This window comes from Leucopleurus acutus (assembly GCF_964270905.1).
Source record: "Leucopleurus acutus genome assembly, chromosome: 6".
NCBI classification, from domain to species: domain Eukaryota; kingdom Metazoa; phylum Chordata; class Mammalia; order Artiodactyla; family Delphinidae; genus Leucopleurus; species Leucopleurus acutus.
The window spans coordinates 56,805,572-56,826,141 of record NC_139149.1 but is presented as its reverse complement, the minus strand read 5'-3'; the positions used below and the strand labels follow the sequence as shown (position 1 = coordinate 56,826,141).

Below are 20,570 nucleotides of genomic sequence, written 5' to 3'. Positions count from 1 at the left end.
CATTTAGTACTATCCTACTAATCTTAGGGCTATAAAAGAACACAACCCAGCAATCAGTAATATGGAAAGCAGAGTACCTCTGTCTGGTCTTTAAAACTTTTAATTCACCAATACTACACTTAAGAAACCTCTTGTTTGCTGAGTATCCTTAGACTCAGAGAGTTAGGCATTCTAATACTTCATCTGCACACCATCCCTGTCCTTGAGTATGCAAGTCTAGCCAGGAAAGAAAATTACTAGCTACTATCAAGAAAGTGATATATTTTCCTTAGCCAGAACATACAAAATACTCATAGCTTACTAATTTTGTCTACAAACACACACACATACAATTTTTTTTTTCTGAGAAGTAGCGGTATTTATTCATAGCCTCAAAGTATACCCCCACCAGATAATTAGTAATTACAAAGGATGAAATAATAACTTTACGGTGGAAAAACTTGGCAGATACCACATTAGCCAAATGATCAGAGTTATTAACATTAATAAGAAGACAAATCAACAGCATGTGCCTCCTGATGTGACACACGAAAAAGAGCACAATATTACTTATGCGATATTTCTGCCAAAAGTTTAGCACCTGAATCTAACCACAAGGAAATATTGGACAAAAATAAACTGAGGGGTTCTACAAAATAATTGGCCTGAGCTCTTAAAAAAAAAGTCAATGTCATGGAATACAAAGTCAGGAAAGATTTCACACTGAAGGAAATTAAAGAGACATGACACTAAACACAAACACAATCTTGAATTTTCTTTGCACTGCATTTGCATTTCCCAGGATATTACTGAAATAACTGGCAAAATCCGAATAGGGTCTGCATGAGGTAGGAGTCAATATTAATTATTTCTCATATAAATATCCAACTAACCCAGCTCCATTCACTATAAAGACTGTGCTTCCCCAACTGCTCCACAGTTCCATCTATGCTATAAATCCAATATCCACATATGTATGGATCTGGTTTGTTTTGTTTTATTTTAACAAGCAAATACAAATTTATTTCTCATCTCCCCTTGATTATACAAGTGGTAGCATAAAGTACAGATTTAGTGCTCCTGAATTTGTTTTTCTTTTAATATTGTATCTGAATGGAGATCTTTCCATATCAGTAAGCAAAGCACTTTCTCAACTTTTCTTCCATCTCTCGCTCTCTCTCTCTCTCTCTCCTCTCTCTTCGCATACATGTCTTAATTTACTTATGTAGGGAAGGCAAAGCAGTAGGATATTTGATCACTATATGGCAAAAAATAAGATTGAATCTCTTCCTTATACCATACATTTTGAAACATTCCAAATAGATAAGAGATCTAACTGTAAAAACTGAAGCCACAGAAATAGAAGAATCATATATCTGATAAAAGGTTACTATCCAAACTACATAAAGAACTCATACAACTCAATAGCAAAAAACAATCCAATTAAAAAATGGGCAGAGAATCTGAGTAGATACTTTACTAAAGACATACAGATGATGACCAAGTGCATGAAAAGGTGCTCAACATCACTAATCACCAGGGAAATGCAAATCAAAACAACAATGAGATAACACCTCACACCTGTCAGAATGGCTATCATCAAAATGAAAACAAACAACAAGTGCTGGTAAGGATGGGGAGAAAAGGAAAGAAACCCTGGTGCACTGTTGGTGGTATTGTAAATTGATGAAGGCACTATGAAAAACAATATGGAGGTTCCTCAAAAAATTAAAAAAACAGAACTACTATATGATCTATCAATTCCACTTCTGGGTGTTTATCTGAAGGAAAGGAAAACACTAACTCAGAAAGATATATGCACCCCCATGTTCACTGCAGCATTATTTACAATAGCCAAGACATGGAAACAACTTAAATGTCCATTAATGAGTGAATGGATAAAGAAATTGTGGCATATATATACCATGGAATATTATTCAGCCATAAAAAAGGAAATCCTGCCACTGGTGACAACATGGATGAACCCTGAGGGCATTATGTTAAGTGAAGTAAGTCAGACAGAGAAAAACAAATACCATAAGATCTCACTTATATGTGGAATCTTAGAAACAAACAAAGAAACTCCTCATAGATACAAAAAACAGACTGGTTATTGCATAGACAGGGGTGGGGGATGGAGGATGGGGATGGGTGAAGATGTTCAAAAGGTACAAACTTCCAGTTATGTAATGTACATATAGGGATGTGATGAGCAGCATGGTGACTATAGTTAGTAACACTGTATTGTTGCTAAGTTGCTAAGAGAGTAAATCTTAAAAGTTCTCATCACAAGAAAAAATGAATGAATCAATCCTTTTATAACCAGGAAAAGACCTGAGTCAAAATGCATCAAGTTCCAGAATTAATTAAAAAAAAAGATTAATAAATATGACTACATTAAAAATAAAATTTTGCATGGCAAAAAAAATCATACACACACAAGAAAGACATTAGACAATCTGGTGAAATATATTTGCAACTTATCACACAAAGGACTAATATCCACAATCCATAAACATATTTTTTAAATGAAGAAGAAAAAGACCAACAACTAGATTTAGGGAGTTCACAAAAAGAAATGCAAATGGACAGAAATGAAAGACATATATCTCTGAATTTACTTTATTATATAATTTTTACTTTGGAAAAAATATGTTTTACATAATTAAAATTTAAAAATCAAGGTAAAAAAGCAATCTTTTCAGAGTTAATAACATTCCATAGTCTGTTTTATTATTATTAAACAAAAATAGAATTATAACAATGATTTTAAAATTTTTGCTTTTTTAATATATCTTTTTTTTTGCCTTTTAAAAAAATTTTAATTTTATATTGGAGTACAGTTCAATGTTGTGTTAGTTTCAGGTGTACAGCAAAGTGATTCAGTTATACATATATCTATTCTTTTTCAGATTCTTTTCCCATATAGGTTATTACAGAATACTGAGTAGAGTTCCCTGTGCTATACAGTAGGTCCTTGTTGATTATCTATTTTATATACAGTAATGTGTATATGTTAATCCCAAACTTCTAATTTATCCCCCCCCCTTTTAAATGTATCTTATTGATCTTTCCAGCATATACAAACCTATGTTCTATCCTACAGCTGGGCACTATTGCTTTAAATATTGAGGGGGAAAAAAGAAAACAATAAATCTATAAAATATATAGATAAATAAAATAAAATTAAAAAATTAAATATATAGATAAATAAAAACTACAAATCAAGCAGATAGCATAACCACACAAGAAAAAATTACTTCAAATGACTTAGAAATTAGTATTTTGTCTGTACATCCCTAGTGGTATATATTCTAAGGACAAAAAGAAATTATAATTAGTACTAATATTGGTATTTAAAAAAAAGAATTGTAGTTATACTGTAGGTTATGCAAATAGTAATGCTGTTATTAATATCACTAGGAACCAAGATTTCCAGAATAAGAGAAAAAAGATGTAAATAACAAAAAAGTTAAGAAACAAAATATAACCTTACAATCTTATGTGTAAATTGCAAACACCAGTAAGAACTCAAGATCTTTCTCCTTAAAAAAATATTTCCTAATCCTGTCCACTGGAATGGCCTATAAGCAATAATAGCGCAGTAGCTATGGATACTCCTTAGCACCCAGATTGTGATGTCTAAATACCACTTCCCGTTAAATGGAACTACATGGAGAAATGGCTGATTCCAGGTACAGAGTGGAAAATGTACAAAATAAACCCAGGTCAACTTACTGTGTCAGAAAGCAAAGGCATTATCAAAGACTACTTTGATCATGTTGAAGTACAATAGCCAACCTAAAGGGATTCTCACGAACCTAAAAGGAAGCAACTCGCATTGAAAAGAATGTCTGAAATGGGGCTTCCCTGGTGGCGCAGTGGTTAAGAATCCGCCTGCCAATGCAGGGGACACGGGTTCGAGCCCTGGTCCGGGAAGATCCCACACTTAGTTGCTCCACACTTAGTTGCGGTGGAGCAACTAAGCCTGTGTGCCACAACTACTGAGCCTGCACTCTAGAGCCCATGAGCCACAACTACCAAGCCCACACGCCACAGCTACTGAAGCCCGTGTGCCCTAGAGCCCATGCTTCGCAACAAGAGGAGCCACCGTGATGAGAAGCCTGCGCGCTGCAACGAAGACCCAACACAGCCAAAAATAAAGAAAAAGAAAAAAATTTTTAAAAAAAGAATGTCTGAAATGGAGTGAAATGCATCAAGTATATAAAAATCCATGAGATCATAATAACCACAACTTATCGGTCACCACTGGAAGTTGCTAGGGTATCAACTCATTTCTTTGAAGATTTATAAATAGGGAAGAATTAAGCATTCATCTTGCCAAACTATGTTTCAGGGTAACTAAACAGCTGATACTGGGAAAGTTTTTCTTTATAAAAACAACCTAGCTAATAAATCATAAGGAAAATTTTTGTGGTTTTTTAAAACCACTATTTCTCAGTACCTAATGAAATACTGGATTTAGGCAAGAATAATCACAGGTTTCAAAAATCATTAGGTGAAAGGCTATGGGGAACTTTACAATGACGGGATCAGTCTACGGTTACCTGACCCCACTGATCAATTCTGACATAAAAAGAAAGACTACCAGCTATTTTGTGCCTCTATCTGAATGTTTTGTTTGCATAAAAACCAATGAAATTCTTTAAAAGACTTTCTCACTTAGTAGGAATTTTTAGGCAATTTTTACAGAAAGTATAATGGTAAACTGTTTTCAATTTTTATTTCTGAGTTTCATAAGGAAAATTCACATATTTATAAAGAACTTCAATCCTATTTTTATACTTAACTATTTTTCAAAAACAGTTTTAATTGGTTTTAATCTTTCAATAATACTTACTGTGAATTCATCTCTTCTAGTAACTGTGTGAGCTTTCTCCAAGGATTATACTCAGAATCAATGCTGTAAAGCCGCATGTGCAAGGCTAATACATGGAACAGTTGATCTAAAAAAATTGAAGAAAAGGTAATTAGAAGGTTCACAAAATTTGTCCAGAACAATACTCAGGCAAAATTTCTAGCTAATTTATAAGGAAATGTTTCTTATCCTTATAATTATAATTCACCAAGTTTAAGTACCAAACTACTTCATGCTCTCTTTTAAGGTAAACTCTGAAATATATATCCAAATAAATTGTACTAGAATTTGGACTGTCCTTATGCTCAATCTTAATACAGGAATGGTTTGTTTTCTTCTCCCGTCAGAGACCTACTTTTCCTTGACTTTATGCTTCAGGCTTGGTAACTTGTACTTCTCACTATTGTGATCTCCTAACCAAAATTCACTATTATCTTCAATACCCTACTCTGAGTAATATGGACAATAACTTCCATATAAACCACTGTTAGGTGAATATCTTTCTTTACCTAATATTTTCTCCTAAATATTCATTAGATTTAATTGTGACGTCATCATCTTTTGATTCAACATGAAGAAAAAATAATGGAAATAAGATTATTTAAGAGGATTATTCTGGCTATTTTCATTTCTTCTACCTAAACCATGACAATAATCTACCAGTCTTAGCTTTCAACAAAATTCTGCTATGACATTTGGAAAGAAAATTTTGTTTAAAATTTTTAAATTATTTGGGGAAAAAAATCCTAAATTTTGCTTTCATATCACATGTGCATTTTCTGGTATAAATGACAAGGATCGGACTAAATTATTCTGCCACTAATACTCAAAATATTTGAATTAAAATGAATCAAAATTCACTTTCTAGAATGTTAGATAATACTTTTTTGACATGTGATTAAAACTAATTCTTAAAACCAGAAAGAAAAAAGCCAAATGACACAAACATATTGTTGTCACTCTCTAAATTAAAATATTCAAAACTAAACAATGTTTTGTTTCTCTGAGCAACTGACTTAGAAATTAACTATACTTTAGAATAACTTGAGATCCATCACTATGAGGAGGAAGAGTAATATTAGTGGTGGGAGTAGTTTGGGGAAGTTATTTGTAAGACATGAGAGCTATAAGATGAACAAAATAAATGTTCCACTCTGTGGGGCAGGGTAGAGGAAATGGGACTAACACTCTGTACCTACAACTGTTTCAATCTGGTGTCTCTGTAACAAACAGAAGAATCTAAATACCTGATCCTGCTTCACCTTCTGTCTATAAGTCAATGTATAGTCTAAATCCTCTTAAAAGTTCTTCATCCTATAGTGTTAACCTATTAATGGTTAACACTAGCTGAGTATTTATTAGTGCCAAGCACTGCTTAATAATCACTTTATATGGATTATCTCAATTTATTTTCACAAAAATTCTACCAGGTAGGTAATACTGTTATCCCCAGTTTTGAGACAAGTTTCCCAAATTTTCAGTTTTTCTAGTAATCTGGTTCCATTGATAACACTAAGAACAAGAGACATTTTTAGCAGAGAAATAACATGATGAAAAATATATTGGTCATTTTTATTTTATTTCAATTCAATTACACATAAGAGACTTTTTTTATGAAGTATATAATTTATAACTTTTAAAAAAGTGTCTAAAACCTAAAAGTATTTAAAAAAAATAAATTCCTCTAACAGAAAATATTAAGATTAACTCAAGTTGCAAGTTGAGAAAGTTTTGCATTCTTCTTATATAGGTTTTAAGTGAATCAACGGGCTCTCTTTAATATCTCCTTTTAAGATGAAAGTCAATTAACTTGAAGTTTTGATTTAATCAAAAGCATAGACATTGCAATTTTACTAACCTGTTTTGCACTGAAACCATGGCCAGCATAAAAGTAATGTTATAATCTGCCTACTTTCGAAGGCTTTACCATAATTAAAGAAATACAAATGCTGAAGAAAAGTTTTTTATCTTCTTATATTCCCTCATTCTACACATGAGGAAATAGGCCCAGAGAAAGGAAGTACCTTGCCAGGTCACCCTAATATTTACTGGAAAAGCTAAGAACAGAATTCAAGATTTCCTACTTGTTAGTTATTTCTACCACTCCAGTTCTCCTTGGGGTTTTTATGATGAAAAGAAAAGTATAAAATTCCTTTTGTAACACACACACCCCTTTCCATTCCTATGAAAAGCTGAGATTGTAACCCTGCAGCATCTTCTAAAGCTATAAATATAATAAATAACAAGAGTCTTTGGTATTGGTTTTAACTAGAACTGAAGGATGATAACATATCTAATGAGGTACATCTACCTTTCAAAAACAATGCTGGAAACTGCAGATAACTTCAACAGGAAAAAGAATAGGCCAAATAACAATCAATACTTTTCACTATGTTTATATAATTCACTATGTTTTTAAAATTTAGTCTGAGACCTATCAGTAAGAATGAACTCTAATATTTATTTAGCAACAAAAATATCTTTGAGGGAATTCCCTGGCGGTCCAGTAGTTAGGACACTGCGCTCTCACTGCCAAGGGCCCGGGTTTGATCCCTGGTTGGGGAACCAAGATCCTGCATGATGCGTGGGATGGCCAAAAAAATAAAAAATGATAATAATAAAATAAATACCATTCTCTAATAAAGGAATCAGGGCTTTAAAAAAAATCTTGTATACTAAACACATACTGACAGTAGCAGACATAGGATGAAGAGAACCTTTGATCATATCAAAAAGTTAAAGACTAAAAAATAATAGAAAAATGTATTAAACACCAACTATGTTCATGACATTTTAAAAGTTGAAAAGCCATTATACCAAGAAAGCATATTATTAAACTTTTGAATAATAACAGCAAAAGGAATAGATAACTTTTTTTTGAATGACACATTTTAAAGTTCTAAAGTTTAGACCTACGTTTATAAAAGGGTTTAGAAATGAGAAACATCATTAACTTATAGGTGTGCTGTGATTTCAATAAACAGGCACCACTGCCTAGTAGGACCCAGGAAGTCCTGGATTTGAATCTAAGCTCTGTACTAGCCATGGGTCCTTGGGCAAATTACCTTAGTTTTATTATCTGCAAAACGGGGATAATACCAACTTTCTGGGCTGGTTTTTTTGTTGCTGTTGTTGTTTTTTCTGGGCTGTTTTAAGTGATAGTAGTTATGGTAATAGCATACATCTGTAGTACGTAGACAGTGTGTTTATATACATGTACATACATATATGGTTTCTAAGGATAAATTCCAAATAATAAATTTAATATTTATAAATGAGATAATACAGCTAAATTAGAGATTATGACTACATTAGACACATTAGGTCTCCACATAAAACTACCACTCTATACAAAATATTAACATATATTTTTAACCTCTTCTCTCTCCTCCCCTGAACTTTTGGTACCACTCTTCCTTGGTTCTCCCCCAGCTTCTTCTCAATTACTTGTAAGTGTTCTTCTTCCTCTACTGAACTCTAAAAGGTGGCATTCTCCATAAGAAAGGAAAAGGGATCCCTCTGAGCCCTCCTTCCCTCTCATTCTGCACACGCTACTTCACATAAGCTCAACTTCCACTTCTACCTGTAAGTTTACAATTCACAAATTTTTCTAGCACTTCAGATGTTTGACAGGCACCACAAAGATCAATATATCCAAAACTAAATTGATTATATAGCCCAGCCTAGCTCCAATATTCATTTCCTCTTATAATTCCATCTGAGTGAATGACATCACTGCCCATGCAAACATCCAAGGAAAAACTTGGGAGTCATCTCCCACATTCTTGCCCTCCACAGCCAGTTGATTACCAATCCTATTGGTTCTGCCTCCTATGACCCCTCTTCTACTCTACTCCACCCCTACATCATTTCTCAATTAGATTACTCAACAATGTCCTCATTCAGTTTTATGTCTTTTGTTTCACCCCCTTCCAATTCCTGTAAACAATAAATCTATTCATATTATCTCATAAATGGTTGGTGAACCACTGAAAGAACAGGCATAGAAAGTGCTTCATGAGATAACCCCTATCTTCTTTTTCTGGTTTACTACTTAACCTTCTTTCCTCCCTTTACTTTATTTAGCAACTATTCACTAATGTGTCATATTGTCTCACTCTGCCTTTGCAAGATGTTCTCTCAGCCTAGAATAGCATCTTGTTGTTCTCCAGGCAAACCTGATTCATCTTTCAAGAGCCAGTTCAAGTGCTCCTCTGTAAATTTTTCTCTAATACCGCGCCTGAGACAGATGTGATCATCCCTTGCTTTACGCATTCTCTACACTTGAGTTACCTTTATTTTAGCACTTCTAATACAGCCCTGTAATTATTTTTCACTTTTCCTCTCCTATGAGACGGTGAAATCTCTCTGAAAAAGACAACTGTTTCTTTTCCTCTTTGTAATTCCCAGGCTAGCACAGTGCTTGACATTTAACAGGATTTTTTTTAAGCATGCTTAATACTGTATGAATATGTCAACAATCCTAGTTTTTTAAATCATATAAGTCTAAAATTCATGATGGATTTATACTCTTCCTTTTCTGCTGTAATGACATATTGGCTTAGTAACCAAGAAAGAGGCCAATTAACTAGCCCTAATTTCACTGCCCCAAAGACAGTGACCTCTCAACTCTAACTACTAAAGTAGTGCTTGACTTACTTGCTCCCACTATCTTCTTCCCCATGTTGGTTGCCGTGACAACTCATCTGGGACAATGAACTCTATTTTCTGCAATACCTAATCAAATTCTTTACAGCTGGGACAAGTCTAAGGTATTATAATGTACTTAATCACAAGAGAAACATATCATTACTAAAACAGAAAACACCATTGAAAGACTAATTTGTCGTTGAAAAAAACCAAAGATTTAAATATAAGAACTCTCAGCTGGAACAAAAAGGTAAGATTTAGCAATCTCTTCTATCTGTATCAATATTAAAGTAAGACTATCATACCAAAAAAATCTATAAAATAAAAACATAACTCCAACTTCATTGTAAAATTAAGAGTTTTACACATATGGCTATGAATACCATACACACACACGAAACACCGTTATGCCAATTTTTATGCCTTGGGGAGTATCCACTTAAGGAAATTGAACACAAAGTTGTTACATATGTTTTTGTTATATATGTTTTTCATAACATATTTTTCAAAAATGCTTTCGAAACAGATGTTTACTGAGCTCAGTACCAGGTTGGAAATTCTGCGTCTCTGTCAGTCATTTCTAAACATGTAAGAGTTCTAAACAGGCAGATTATTTCTTAGTATAACACTCATACTGGTTATTAAGACAGAAATACATATTAAAGGAAAGACTTATCCTAAAGACTTCTATAAACTGGTTCTGTCTAAAATTGTACCACTGTTAAAATTTACCTCAGGTAAACTTAACTGGGTCTGCATTTCCAGATCATTCAAAATTTCAGTTCTATCAGTGCAGTTATCACTGATTAAATACTTGTCAATGAAAAAAATTTCAACTAGCCAAATGACTCTCTAAATTACCATGAAAAAAATTTTCAATTTCTCTATAACTTATTAATGATCAAAGTAAGGAAATGGTTCTGACCCATTTATCCTAGGGTGAATATAATTGGTGTGGATATACACCTCTCACAGCAGAGTCAGCTTCCCCTATTCCTCTACACAGTCCTGAGAAATTACCTGTGGAAAGATGGAGGGAACTCCCAAGTGAGAACCTGAAAACTTTTTTCAGCTCCTGCTGAAAAAAGGAGCTGCCCTGCCCTAAGCCAAGCAAGATCTCAGGACCCCTACGCCCTGACAGTGGAAATTATTATCCGTGGGACTTAGTTCCTGGAATAACCACACCATTAACACAGGAAGGCCTAGTTACCTGGGCCACAAAGCACAGGACCTGCAGAAAAACTTTAAAGAATAGCTGAAGCCACTCTTCTTAGCTCAAAATCTTAAACCACACCTCTAACCCAGGCCACCCCAAATTAACAATGTATTTTGTTCCCAATAAATAAGCTATATCAGTCTTTGGGAATAAATCCCATTCTGTCCTTCTAACTCCATCTTTTAACAGGTCAAACTTAAGGTTTGTTAAGTGCTTTTTTAAAAAAAAGACTAGGCTGAAAAATTAACTTTTATCTTGCTTCTGGTCTCCTCACCCACCCCCAATTTGATGATGGTAGTACTGAAGTAGTAGAAACAGTAATGTTGAGATTTACAGTCTATGAAGACTTGAACATACATTGTAAAACTGAGTTCTTACAACAATCCTCTGGTTGGATACTATGAAAAACAGAATCCATGAGATTAAATAAGCTTGCCATTAAACTATCTGCCCACTCATGAAGAGTTGAGTCTGAAGGCAATTTCTACATTTTTATATTAATTTATGTACTTTGACCACTATAATAATTAGTGGCCAAATTTTCTTCTTGTTATGGGGTAACAAAAAGAACAGAACAAAAGTTGTGATCCAACCTATTTGTAGAATTCATAGTTTTTTAAATCTGAAAAGGACCTTACTAAGCCATGGATATCAGAATTTTACCACTGTTAAAGAATAAGACTAGACTACTTAATAGCAATTTTGTGATCTTAAACAATATCTTTATGAAGGCTTACTGCAGGGTGAAATTAACATCAAAATAATTTTCTCTAACTCTGAATTCTCCAAAAATTCATTCTTTGAGCAAGTAAAACTACTTTGAGCTGCATGCTGCATGCACACATCTAAGCTGGATTGCTTTCTATGAATAACAAACACAGGGGGCAGTTTTCCACTGTGTGCATCATTTCTTGAAAGGATCATATATTGTGTCAAAATTAAGTTAAAGCACCTCAAATGAAAATGTCAAAGCAAGGGTTTGCCTCAACCTTTCTTGACTAAAGTTTAATTTTTATCTCTATAAAATCATGAAATCCATTTGTGATATGAACTTTGGCTCCTTAGTTAAACTACAGTAATAAGCAGAAAGCTCAGACTCAAAGATATAGAAAGATGTTGATCTAACTAAAGATAAGTTTTAAAAAATTATCCTCCAATATTAATAATTTATCAATGACACCTCTTCCTCCCACCCCCACCCCAGCCACTGGTTTCAACAATTTCTGCTTGAGAAATACACTAAGAATATCATGGCAAAAAGTGCTGAAAGCCTGTGAACTTCACTGGAATCTATGGCATTCCATGTCTATTTTCAAATCACTTGAATGAAGAAATTGAGTAACTTTAATAAAACATTCTTAATAAAAAGTTATGCCTTCAATTTTTGCATCTGCTTTGTCCTACATCTGTTGCTAACCAAGTTGGTGGTACTTATCAGTATATATACCAATTTGTAACAAAAACTCCAAATTCACTCATCTTTCAAAACCTTGTTCAAATGCCATGTCCGCCAAAAGCTTCACTGATTTTACAAGCTAGATATGATCCCAAACCTCCAAATTTTCTAGAACTTTATCCATACTCCACTTTAGAACTTAACACTTTCTACCTTACAATAAATTATCTAGAATCAGTCTTATCTGCTGAATACAAGGTCCTTAATGCCTGACCTTCCAGTGAATAAAGAGGAGGTCCACAGCTCGGACCTAGGAATCAGGAGCAGAGCTGCATGTGCAAGCTGATGAGATGGCTCACGCCAGGGGCAAGGGGGAACCAGCCAGCAAACTGGTGAAAAATAAAGGAGAACCAACTGGTATCCAAGGAAGAAGGAATGAGGACTTGAGAAAATGTCTGAAGGAGTGGCCCAAAACAAAAATAGAATTCACAGTGAAAGGCTGGCAAAAGAAAATAGGCAAGATAACAGGAAGGATAGCATGGGAGATCCTGGAAATATTCCAAGGCAATAGTGTACAGTAGGATATCCTTGACTAAGCCCAGGGGTGAAAGTTTTTAAAGGTTCTGCATCTTTTGGGACACTTAAGGGCAAGAGATATGTCTTACATAACTGAATTTAATGTCAGAGAACTGGGTTCAATTGCAAGCTTTGACATTTTCCAACTATATGACTTGGCAATGCAATCACTCTGAACTCCAGCTTCCTTTTCTAAGAAAAAGAGATAACACCTATTTAACATGGTCATTCTAAAGACTAAATAATTTACGTGAAAGTACTTTATGAACTTTAAAACTACAAATGTAAGGTATTATTAAAATACCATAGTATGCTGCTATGTGAATTAATTTTGCTCATTTTTACTGTGGAAAATTTCCCAGACATATATTTAGGAATGAACTTTTACTCTGATTGGATACTGGTCGGTTTATCTCAATACTTCAAAAATTTGTTTGAATATGGAAGTGCTGAATGGCATTATTCAATGACAATTTGATTTCTCAGTATAAATTTGGCCAGTAATATTTTCTGCTTTTATTGTTGTAAATAGGTCAATCTTGTGCCCTGCCCCACCCCCACTGTGTGTGTGTGTGTGTGTGTGTGTGTGTGTGTGTGTGTCCATCCATAATTATCTATCGGGCATTACGCAAGCCATTCAAGACAAAATTTATTAAATTTTTTCTCAACTAAACTTCAATTTCATCAGGAATTTGTGATGGAACATTACTCCAGAAGTGTAACTTCCATTATCATTTGCTTAATTAGTGGAGCATTTTCTCATTCTCTTTCACCAAAATATTATGAAAAAGAGAAAAGACATTTTAAAAATGATATATTTAAGAGGCCATAGAAAGTAATGAATGGGAAAAGGAAAATACTGACTTATGAATAGGCTCTAGAGAAAAAGAGAAATTTTTGTTTACTAATACCATTAGAGTTCTACTGGAAAATGAAAAAAATGAGATATTTGATCTAAGATCCTATGAAACACCTTCAATATGCTCTTGCATTAAACTTAAATTAGGTTTGAGTTAGGCTTGAGTAAATAACAAATACATTAAGTTTATACACTTGCAAAATAGTGGGATTTCATAGAATATATAACATTCTGCATACATGATTTATAGAGCTCTTTTATAAATAATTAGGATAAATAATGTGTAAGTAACTGAACAATACATCATATGAAAACTAAAATCAAAAAAATCATGTACAACCTAAATATATAAAATTTTTTATTTGTCAATCATACCTCAATAAAGCTGGGGGAAAAAAGAACTAACATAACTGATAAGGAAAAAAGAAAACTAAAAAAACTTTAGGATAAGCTTCATCACAACCTCTTCTATACTGGCACATTGAAATCTCTTATTCACTAAAGGGGAAAATAAAAAGAAACAAAAGTCTGGAAGTAACTATCAATTTAATAATTTAAATTAAAATTGAGGGTGATAATTGAAGTGGCTGCTGCTAGACTTTTACTACTATTTTTAGCATTCTGGTTAAGTTCATCATTTACAAGCCTCTGTATAAATTTAAATTTAGCTTAGAGGGAGGAAAAAGTAGCTTTCTAGCATAAAACTAAAATTCCTTTACTAAACACTTTCTAACATAACACTTTCTGGAATATTATCAGCCAATGCCAAACAACAAATTAACAGGAAAGAATAATTTATCTAAGTGAAATTATAGTTTCTGCCAATTCAAACAGACTACAAGCTAAAACTCCTATTTATCAACAACTTCTATAAAACATACTATATCACTGGGTACAAGTAGGGTTTAAGTACATACATCAAGGGGTCAGTAAATACTGAATACTCAGTAAAAAATAAATTCCAAAACCTTAAATTTCCAAGAACAAAGTGATAACACAAAATAAAATATCAAAATCTAGTACAACTAGTAAGAATTTTAAAAGTAACTTGGTTAAATTTCACATAAGTTCATATCTTTATGTTAGAAATTTCAAGGTGTTTTTGATCAGTCCTTTGCTCTGAAATCATTCCAAAATTACATATATATCTTCTTAAAATAACACATATTTTTGAAAAACTAATATATATTGATAATTTTAAATAATTAATAATATTTATAGCATTTAAGAAAATATATTCATTTTTTAAAAAACACATTATGTTTTAAACAATTTTTATTTCCCATATCAATCACATTAGGAAATATTTTAACTCCATTGATTTGGGACCAATAATTAACTGTACATGACATTAAATAATATTACCCCTAGTATTCACATTAATTCTCTAAACAATGACTACACAGTGATAGCATCAAAACCATGCTCATGAAAAATCTACTTTAAGTTCCAAATGATACTTCTCAGAAATATACCCTTACAAAAAGTACTGAAGAATCATGCTCAGTTTACAATATAAAGCATATTCGTAAATAAAAGTAAACATCTACAATTTTAATACATTTGTGCACATCAAAATACAGTACAAATGCCTTCACTGATTAACAGCAGCTATTTATATAATCTGTAGGTGACACGAATTGTCTTTATAAAAATTTTCTTAAGTCCAGACAACATAAAAATTCTTTAAAAGAATTTAAGTTTCAGGAAAATTTTTTATCATTGAGAATAATATACTGTTTTAATTTTGAACCAACGTAATTCTGTTAATTACTATGACATTTATTTACTGACTAATCATAGTATAGAAAGAGCTAAATGTTCATGATTCTTCTAAGATTAACCATTTAAAGCATATAATCACTATTAAAATTGATTATACAAAACATAAAAAGAATTTGAAAATACAACAAAAGACCACTTTGCCGATATATGCTTTCAAAATGAAATAATCAGAAATTTTTTAAAATTTAGCACTGCTTAAGACTTACTTAAACAAGACCTTTTACCAGCTGTGCTTGCACCACCTGAACATAAATTCCCTCCTCGATGAATTAATTCAAGTTCCAAATTGGTTCTGTAAGCAAAGCATTAAAAAAGATCTCAGTCATTAGATTGAAGTAATACTTTTTGTTTTATTGATATGTCTGAATAAACCTAAAGTTCTTCAACTTTATTATTTGAAAAATTATAGTTTATGCAATATCAGTAATAATCATATTTTATCTGATACTTAGAAAGTTAAAAGGGGAACAGTTTATCTACCCTTACTTATATGTTCATATTTATACCTGCAAAACTGCACACGACACAGTGTAATTGTTGCAAAATCCTAGATGTTGGCAAATACTAAAAACTAGGCCTTAAGGAAAAAAACTACAACACATTTCAAAAACCCGCATATGAATCTGATGAAAGAATCTGTACTCTGGCAGCCACTGATTAGGTGGTTACTGGCATATAACACACAAGGGCATACCAATTTTTCTATCAGAGAAATGGTTATCACTCACTGGAGCTTAGATGGCATCTAGAAACCAATATTAAGAAACAAAATCACTAACATCAAAGTGGCTATAAACAACACATATAATTAAACAGCAGTCTCCTTTATAGACTTCTAAAATTACAGTTTTATTAAAATACATTGTATAACTATTAACACTGCTAAACAACAATATTGTTCAAATAGATTTGAAATTATATTTAGCGATTATTAGTTTACAGAATAGCAATAATTAGTAAATTGACATTTCAAAAATCAAATTGATGCAGAATCTAAAGATTTACTCGAAAGCAGTAACAGTAAAATAGCCAATCAATTTTGACAAAATAATAAATGAAAATTCTGAGTGACTGTGTGTATTTTTATTTCAACAGTATTAATAAACTTAAACACACCTTTATTTGCCACAACTAAAATTGAATAAACTAGTTTATACCCAAGATATGTATATATGACACTAATAGTGAGATATCCCCCATCTTAAAAATAAATAAATAAAAGGCAACATTTCAACCTTACTCTTTACAAGTGAATTCAGGAAAGAATAGAACCCTATTTTATTTAAAACAAAACATTTTGAGCTGGTTTTGCTTGTATTCTGAACACAGAATGTTCTGAAATGTTATTTTCATATATTTACTTATAAATGCAAACTGTTAAAAATATTAATATTTCTAAATCTGTATATTTGCCACCCATTTCTAAAGGAATGCTTTAATCCTCTCTACTCAGGAGGGAGAAAAAGCAATTTAACATTGATAATGTTCCTGCTCAGAGCTCCATCTGGTTGCTGCTGATAAGGGCATCTGTGTGACAAGGGAATTTTCCACCCTTCAGGTGATTTGCATTGCTCACTGAACTTCTAAAAACCTACCAGCAAGGAAGCAGGGACAAGGATTTCATATTAGTGGACAGAAAGCGAGCGGAGACCAGCATGTGTTCCTTCATCAAGGGAATATAAATGAGATCAATACATTTTGTTTTCACAAATCTTCTGTTGCCTAATCTGTAGAAAAAAATTAATGGCTATATTCTCTTATAAAAACTAAGATTTCCTAGATAGTACTTTTAAAAGAGCTAACCAGAAACGCGATTAATTCTTACAAATGAACGTCAGAACCAGAATGTCAACTTTTATTTCAGCATAATTTGCAAAAATATTCATTAAAATATAAATACAATAACAAGTCTATTTATTTAATCATCAAATAAGATACTTTAAAGGATGATAAACATGTTACCAGAAATTTGATTTTAAAAAATACTTGAAAGAAAACTACCAAATGTAATTAATTACTTCAGATTATGTTTGGAAGATCTCCTGTACAACATTCCTTCTGAGTTAAAAAAACAAAACTACCTATCCAAAGGGTTTGTATAATATCTAGGATTTAAAAAATCAATATGTCAGAAGCCCTAGCCATCAGCTTCTCCTTATTTAATTTATAACAAAATTGGCCCTTTAAGTCTTGCTAGAGAAATGAACACACAAATGTGTCACATGCCCCATGTCTGCTTTTCCCTCACTGTTGAAATCGTAACGCAATATTCTGTTTCTGCCCTCCTGAATGGATGATATAAAAATTAAGATGTATTGGGAGCAGAAGTTTTCCAAGCCTTTTTGTTCTTGGAGAAAAGTAGACTCAACTTTCTATATTTTCTAACACAAACACATTCAAATTAGTTTGGACGGGGAATAAAGAAGAAGAGAAAATCTCTACATTTGAAAGAAAGATTGCTTAAAGCCTATCATGGTGGCCATTTAGATATACCCATATAAAAACTCCTCCAACTATGCTCCAGTTTCTTTTTGCTTGATCAAGTATGCCTTCTACCCCTCGTTTGGCACTAACTTATATTTTTAGAGCTATAATTTGAAAAACAAATGTGTATAAACACACACACACAGAGACTCAAACACATACTCGTATAGTGTGGGTTCAAGGCCTGAGCCTACCCCTACTAGATGACCAATTAATTCAATTTCTCAGAGAAGAAAAGATCTTCATCCATACCATGGCCTGGCCTATATTATCGAATACTCAGCTCAAGCTCTAACTCCTCCAAGAGTTAGGGAGAACTAACTCCCTTTTCTTGGAAAAGGAAAGGAGTGCTTCTACACACTTTATATTTCAATTTGCTCATCTTCCCTTTTGAAGTTCTATAGCACTTTCTCAATATGATATATCTATTTAAAATATATGTATTTTTAAAATATTTATATTTTTAAATATTTTATATATTTTAAAAAATTATATTGTTTTATACAGATTGATGTATATTAGTTTTGTCTCTCCAACTAAACTGTAAATTCCTGAAGACCAGGGACCATTTCAGATGCAGCTTCTATATCCCTAATGGTACCTAGGAAAGTGTTCAAACAATTCCCAGGACCTGAACACCTCTTTGTTTTGATATGTAGCCAGTGATAAGATTCTCTAATCCCTGCAGTTTATTATCATTATCTTGTTGATCCTTCCTTTAGTTTTAAAAAGGATTCATTACTTGGTGTTTTAGCAAGCATTCTTCTTATTTCAAATATAATTAGTTTATAAAGTTTAAACTTATAATGCAACTAATGTATAAAGCAAGCTGCATTCACTCTACTGAACAGTTTACCCACTTATGACTTAAAGATGTCTCTTCATCTACATCTCAGTTACTCACATTTCAACTTCTTTCCATTTCCACGTTTCTCACATATACAGGCTAAGTGCTACTTACTAATAACTCTAGGCTATATATAACTTGGGTCCAAAATCTTTGGAGAAATCAATTACTCAAATTAGTGTGATTCATTGTTTCAATAATGAAATAATGAATTGGCATTGAAGTGAAAAAAGCTTTCTTCTCCAAAATTAATTTTCCATAATCCAATTGAATGACTGATATTTACAATAGAATGTTTTTTGGAAATACATTAAAACTTGAATATAGTAATTTTGATTAATTTTAATGCGACAAAAAGATCATTCCAACAATTTCTTCTTTGCTGCCCTCAGAAAATCCTCCAAGGCTTCACCTTGCAAATAAAATTAAAAACAAAGAGATACATATTGTCCTACCAAAAACTAAAAAATAGCTCAAAAACAATTATTAAAGGACACAGCTAGTTACCCACTAGAAATATTTTGTTTCTAAACATCAAAAAATTTAAGCTCCCCAAAGAGCAAAAAAAACTACTTAGTCAGCTGGGAGAAATTCAGTCCTGGGAAACTAGGGTTGTAGCCCATTCAAATTACTAATGTCAAATACAAATACATTTGCATGTTCTAAGGGACTATACATTTAAGAATCACAGCATTTAATTCAAAAGTTAAATAACTGAAATTCATTTTATTTCTAAATATTTTACTTACTTAACCATTTTAAATACTGCTAAATACTTCAATGACTACCTTTTAGGCATAAAAATGATCATAATCTGTAATCATAAGTATTTAACGAAACAAGGTTATATGCCAGGCAGAAGATAACTGTAAAGACCTGGTTTCCTACCTTGAAAAAGTTACATCTTATTCAAATAGAATACACATGCTTTTTTCCTTTAACTCATGTTTTTGTTAATTCTTGAGTCAATTTGTTTTTTGTGTTTCTTTTTAATGATTAAGTAAAACTTAGAGAAGGCATGCAATCTCACTGTGAGAACAATGGCAATGGCCTGGGTAATTTTAACCAAGGATAAGGTTTTTAAAGGTTATATACTTTCACTTTTGGAATCATTATATTGTTGCTTTAGAGTTTACCACTAAGGATCAGAGAAGGATGGGAGGATGGGAGAGCATATTTTCTCCACTTCTCTATATACACCCTTAGTAAATAACATTTGACATCTGTCCCTGCTTCTATATAAAAGAGAAAAACAAAAATATGTTGATTCAAAAAGTCTCCCATTATCACAGCAAGCTTTCTATAAATATTTCTATTAAAAATTATATATATATTCTATAAATTATTTATATATTTAAACAAAGAAATAGGAATCCAAAACTTCTACCAAACTAAATTTAAATCAAATTATTTATCATACTACAGCAAAATTCCATGCACAGATCATTCCCATTCAACCAGGATTTTCTTATAAGGTCAATCCTAATAAAATCAAAGGCATAAATGCACAAGTGACATAAATATGAGTGTGTATATACATGCATTGAGTTGGTCTACATCCATGTCACTTTTCTACATTATTACCATAATATTGTACAGAACTTTATGAAACCTTGAAACCTGGCAAAATTAAATTATATTCAATTTAGTTTTCACATAAAGTATATTTTATTGCAAGTATGTAATTGGTAACTCTTCAGAGACAAAATGTTAAATTAACTGTTATATCTTCCCCCAAAGCATTCTAGATAAGTAACAATAGCCTAGGAATACACAGACTAGATAGTTACTTCCCAACCCATTAGATCCTTTTACATCAATCCACGTCCAGCACTTGCATTCTTAGACCAAAAACTTATGTTTCCTTATCCTGAGGTCTAACTTGCTTGCTGCAATTTT

The 20,570-nt window shown here is 32.4% G+C and overlaps 1 protein-coding gene across 5 annotated transcripts in view; it reads right to left on the bottom strand.

Moving 5' to 3' along the window:
* UBR3 (ubiquitin protein ligase E3 component n-recognin 3) overlaps positions 1–20,570 on the bottom strand; it is a 232,759-nt gene that overhangs the window by 45,724 nt on the left and 166,465 nt on the right. For all 5 annotated transcript variants that reach the window (XM_082840764.1, XM_082840766.1, XM_082840767.1 and 2 more), the window contains 2 exons: positions 15,547–15,632; positions 4,841–4,946 (listed from right to left, as the gene is read on the bottom strand). In XM_082840764.1, coding sequence (XP_082696890.1) covers positions 4,841–4,946; positions 15,547–15,632 — 192 coding nt within the window. The remainder of the gene's footprint in view (positions 1–4,840; positions 4,947–15,546; positions 15,633–20,570) is intronic.